General features: G+C 35.0%; 1 protein-coding gene across 1 annotated transcript; it reads left to right on the forward strand.

Moving 5' to 3' along the window:
• Positions 1-423: 423 nt before the first annotated feature.
• Positions 424-4,872, forward strand: LOC110683180 (ATP synthase subunit d, mitochondrial). Its single transcript, XM_021859525.1, has 5 exons — positions 424-734; positions 1,639-1,720; positions 3,728-3,792; positions 4,295-4,381; positions 4,491-4,872. Exons 1-5 carry the CDS (start codon positions 564-566, stop codon positions 4,590-4,592), a joined length of 507 nt encoding a protein of 168 aa, XP_021715217.1. The 5' UTR covers positions 424-563; the 3' UTR covers positions 4,593-4,872.
• Positions 4,873-5,498: the final 626 nt, after the last annotated feature.

Genomic DNA, 5,498 nt, shown 5'->3' on the forward strand with positions numbered 1-5,498 from the left:
CATGGTCGCCTTTTGAGGTACGAATTGTAAATCGAATTTGCGAAGTATGACTAGCCATCTTGGCAAAAGACCCATTTAAGGTGAGTTCAACAAATATATATCTTAAAGAGTTGGGATGTCAATTGACGTGAACAAATGTACTGTCTCAATTTTTATGATGCCTAAACTAAAGCGAGGCATGTCTTTTCTAAGTGTTAGTACCACGTTCATATTATTTGAATTTCTTACTAATGTAACAAATGACACACTCTTGTCTTATTTCTCATGCTAACATTGTACTAGTAGCGATCTTAGTCATAATAATAAGATAAGTAAAAATCAGATAAATAGAATACGAAGTACATAATAAGAAATTTTCCGAAACCAGCCGAACAATACAAGGCCTAAATACCGTAGCCTTAAAGTCTTAAACCAAGAATCACTAGGAGAAAAGAGAAAAAGCCAAATAAAGAGGGTTTTCTTTGGCCCAACAAACCACAACATTTTCACAGTTGCCTTTGCCACCCCCAAATCCAATCTACCCCCATTTTTGAAGGTTGCGAAGAGAGAGAAAGTAAGAAAAAATGAGTGGAGTTGGGAAGAAGATTGCTGATGTCACTTTCAAGGCATCCAAGAACATCGATTGGGATGGCATGTCTAAGCTCATTGTCTCTGAAGCTGCTCGCAAGGAGTTCTTCACTCTTCGTCGTACCTTCGATGAAGTCAACACTCAGCTTCAGACCAAGTTTAGCCAGGTCCGATCTTCGACATTCTTAACCCTAATTTATTGTTTTACCCATTTCTGGTTTTTGTTGATTTGTTATTATTGCGGTTTAGGGAAATTTTTTCGATGTTTTGATTGATTGATTGTGATTTTTTTGAAATGCGATCTGGGTTTGTTGTTGTTGTTGTTGTGAGAACCCTACTTTTTTTTATTTGCTATTGTTCCTGATTTGAGCCCAGAAATGCATTGATTTCATGATTTTTCGAATAGGTTTGATGGGATTCTTTTTGTATTGCTGAATAACAATGCATTGAGTATTAATAGAGGAGGATTGTGATTTGATTGGATGATTTTTTTTTTGGAAAGGTCGAATATTTTATTAGGATAACTCTTAACCCTAGTCTTTTTCTCTTAAGAACAAATTCGAAACCCATTGTGTTAGAACCATCAAATTTTTTAAGGTGGGGGGTGGGGGGGTGGGGGGGGGGATTACCATAGTTTATTTACTTCTCACCTGTGTTACTTGAACATGAGTACGTGTCTAAGTACTCGGTTGTTTGGTGTAAATTTTCCATGGTATTGTCCCGGAATGAAGCGTTGAAGTGTCCATAACCTTCTCAGAGTGTAAAGGATAGGATCCGACACTGGTAATTGATATCAAATGGACTTTGAGTAATATAGCTTCTCACTTCTGTACATAGTCTGGCTACATGCTTTCAATTGCTTCCAACCTTAAACCTCAGGCTGCATTAGGGTTATTGCAAATAAGTTGTAGACATTACCGTGTGAGCGAAAATATTTTGGCACATTTTTCTAATTGAAAATCATGGAATAGCTGTAATAGATTGTGATCAAGTTTTAGATGAGTTAACTTTAGGTTAATATGTATAGAATTGACATGCAGATACAATGATAATTATGCTTTGCTTATGCAGGAACCTGAGCCCATAGACTGGGAATATTACAGAAAAGGAATTGGCAACAAATTGGTTGATATGTACAAGGAAGCTTATGATGGTACATTTCTGCATTCCTATAATTAATTTTTTCTATCAAGAAATTTATTTGTCTGAAATTCATGTTAGTTTTACTTTATAACGTGATATTACCGGATTAGTCATAAGATGGTTTAGGGAATAAACAAATTTTTTTATAGCATGCTGTCTTTGTGTTTCATAGACACTTGTGTCTAATGTAAGGTAGGAGAGCGGCTATGTTGTGCATTAGTCATAATGTCTTTGTTGAGAAACCTTAAAAACTGAAAAAAAGAATATATAAATTTGCGAGAGCATCATTGATCGTCGTTGTACAACAATATTCTTTAATATTTTCAACTTTTCTTGTCTTTTCTACCTAGTGTCATGCTGGATGTAAGCACAGTTTGATTTCCTTACTTTATCTTCAGCATTTGTAAAGTTTAGGGAGAAGGTACAAGGTCTCAAGCATGAGGACATGACTTGTGTCAAAATGAGCAGATAATATTTTTATTTTTATTTTTTTCCATCTGGAATCTTCCATTTGAAAATAGAAAAACTTTGAGCATGAGTATTCATGGATTTATACATCATCCGCTCTGTATCACTTACTACATAGCATCTTGTCACGCATTTAAAGTTGAGATTTGATGGTGTATATGGGCAAATTAATCAAAATAATTGAAACATAAGCAAGATGAAAAATATATGTTGCCACTGGTCAAGTTGTTTTGATGAATTTGAGTGTTTACACCCTCAAATCTCTTCCTCTAAAAGTTCGCCAAGAGGGTATTTTGAGCAGAGGAAGTATAAGAAAATCATACTCATGTGGGATCTTGTTAGCATTGTCTTCATGTTCAGTTTTTAATGTTAACTTTATGTATATAATACGTAGTCAAAGATATTTATGTTAAAATGTGTGAATTGGAATCGTGCATAAAGTGGACAAAGGGAGTAGAAACCGAACGATTGTTTTTGTTATGAGATTTTCAAATGATTGCTTTTGACTTGTCAACAACGAGTTCCTTTAGATTGCCTAAATTAGACAAGTAATTAGGACTGATGAATCATTGTATAATCTGCTACATTTTTGTAGTTATCATAAATTATCCTCAATGGGAAAATGCGTGTAAAACATTGAGTACAATGCATACCAGTTTACCAATCGTGAACTATAACCTATGTTGCATGGACTCGGGTTCCCATGTCCGACATGGGTATGTGTCTAAGCGTCATTTTGTGAAAAAAATCAATGGTTTTGAACCAAAAGGGAAGTATCCAAGTGTCATACCCATGTCGGACCACCCATGTCCGAGTGTCGAGGGTTCGATATGGGTACTTGAGGTGAAATGAAGAGTCCATGTAACACTGACTATAACATTAAATGTCCTCGGTTTTGGTTGGCTCTGCTTGTGTTTTGATAGTAGTTAATGGATTTGATGTTAATAGAATGATTGAAGGTGGATTTAGAGAGGAAGAAAAGAGAAAGTGTTGTGATCGAGATTAAAAGAGTGTGTGGGGGAGGGAAAATGGGGAAATAGTTTCTTGATGATAAATTTTTTTTAGAAGGTAAAGAGAATAATTTTTATCCGGGATACCAAGTATAGGATTGTGGAAATTATCTTTGGACAGAGGGACTATATGCATAGGCAGCTTCCTATTCCCTATTTCTGTGTAGTTTTCTTAGTCTTGAGCTGATTTACATGTGTTTATTTTCAAGATTTACGTTTGGTGTCTTGTAGTGAAGTGATGGTTTTCATAATCTGGCATTCTGGCAATTTTGGAGATTTGCTTGTTGGAATTTTGGCTCATTTGGCTGTGTTTTGGGGACAATTTTTTTCTTCCCCTTGCCAAAGATGGGAAAGGTTGTTCTCAAATAAATGTGAGAATTATTATAGTATTAAACTTGTGTCTGGCATTTTCTTTGCAACATTATTTCTTGATGTATGGTTTTGGTGTTTAACTTTATCTTTTCATTTTATTTTGGTTCCTGCATTACGTGTAAACTTGCTAAGATTTTACCCTAATGTAATTCTTTTTTTCTCTCTAGGCATTGAGATTCCAAAGTATGTGGACAAAGTTACACCAGAGTACAAGCCTAAAATTGATGCCCTGGTCAGTAAATTATACCTTGTAAACCTTCTAAATTGCATTGATCATTAGGTGTTGTCAAGCAGCGACATACTCATCTTCATCCAAAGGGACATAAATGCATAATAACTTAATAACACTTTATCTTGTGACCCAGCCTAAAATGTGGAAGAAAAAGGACCTCGTATCAATATGTACCAAGTGGTTTTTATCCCTGCTTTTAGCCATTATAATGCTAATGATTTTGTTCTTCTCACCTTGAATAAATTATTTCATACAATTATACAAGAGTTGCATAAATCTAGTTGAAGGTTTGGATGGTGAGAAAATTATCTTGCAATGGTGGTATGGGCATGATCCTATTGGGGTCTATAGTGCAAGAGATTTTCATTTCAATGCCATTTTCCAGTAAATATTTGCTGCTACATATCAAATTTATCCATATTTGTCAGAGAAAGCATATTCTGCTACAAGGACGAGTATTGCTTAAGATTGTGCTGACTCGTTGTCATGTGTTGTACTGCAGTTGGTGGAGCTCAAAGAAGCAGAACAACAATCTTTGAAAGAGTCTGAAAGATTGGAAAAAGAAATAGCAGATGTGCAGGAGTTGAAGGTAAGGCTATTTTTTTGCAGCTTTGTAAATGCTATCCTTTGAGCCTATAGTGCTAGTTGTTTTAGGTTTCCATATCTTTCCGTGACTAATTAATGTTTACTCTCTTCAGAAAAAATTGAGCACCATGACTGCGGATGAGTATTTTGAGAAGCATCCAGAGCTGAGGCAGAAGTTTGATGATGAGATTCGCAATGACTATTGGGGTTATTAATTCTTTGACGATTATGCAATTCCCTTAGGGTGAACATGTTGAGATCATGGTGATTGATCGGTATAATTAGCATAATAAAATAACTAATCTCTGCCTTTTTGGCGTTATGTTTCGTCCATGTGAAGGATTTTTTTTCATTTATGCTCTTGTAATTAGATTGTGAGGTGCTTGCAAGATGCCTTGGTATGAAAGAGAAAGCACATTTGTTTGTCTGATGAGCTGAATACCATGTTGGAAGTAATTTTTGAGAATTAATCTTCTTTTTGTGCCCGTTTCTGAAGTTTTGTTGCTTTCAATCCTTGTATTAATTTGTTTCAGTATTAGGCAAGGTGATCAATCTAGCAAGCTCTAGTTTTGTTCATTGTATAGGTCCTTTTTTGGTGGAATTAATTCAAATGATAAACTTCGTTAAGAGTCTTAAGACTATGAAGTACAGTAAATAAATCATGATTTTTAATACATATCCTGCCTATATATGGGGGGATATAGTTTCATAATCACTTGCTACTAAAAGTTACTATGATTACACCACATGTAACACTATAAACCACTAGTAACATTATGCTTATTTAAGAAATGATCAGATTGACAACTTTCTATGTACAATTGAGCAATGGTACAATGAAAGCTACTACATCTCTCTTTTTTGTCCATGTGCTTTTATTTTGTACAGATTATGCAATGGAGAAATACAAGTTTAACACCACGATAAATCAACATCTTGTTAGTAAATATGGGACCTACAATCTCATCTAATATCATATTACTAATAAATAAAGCTGGTCTCGCAGCCAGGTCATGAGACAGCGACACTTGACATTCCAGTTTTTCGCCAAGTGTCACGCCACATAGGCGAAAATTAGGTATTATTGTGACACATATGATGCTAAGTAAGCGAATTTTGGA

Source organism: Chenopodium quinoa, unplaced genomic scaffold (genome assembly GCF_001683475.1).
Source record: "Chenopodium quinoa cultivar QQ74 unplaced genomic scaffold, ASM168347v1, whole genome shotgun sequence".
Taxonomy (NCBI): Eukaryota; Viridiplantae; Streptophyta; class Magnoliopsida; order Caryophyllales; family Amaranthaceae; genus Chenopodium; species Chenopodium quinoa.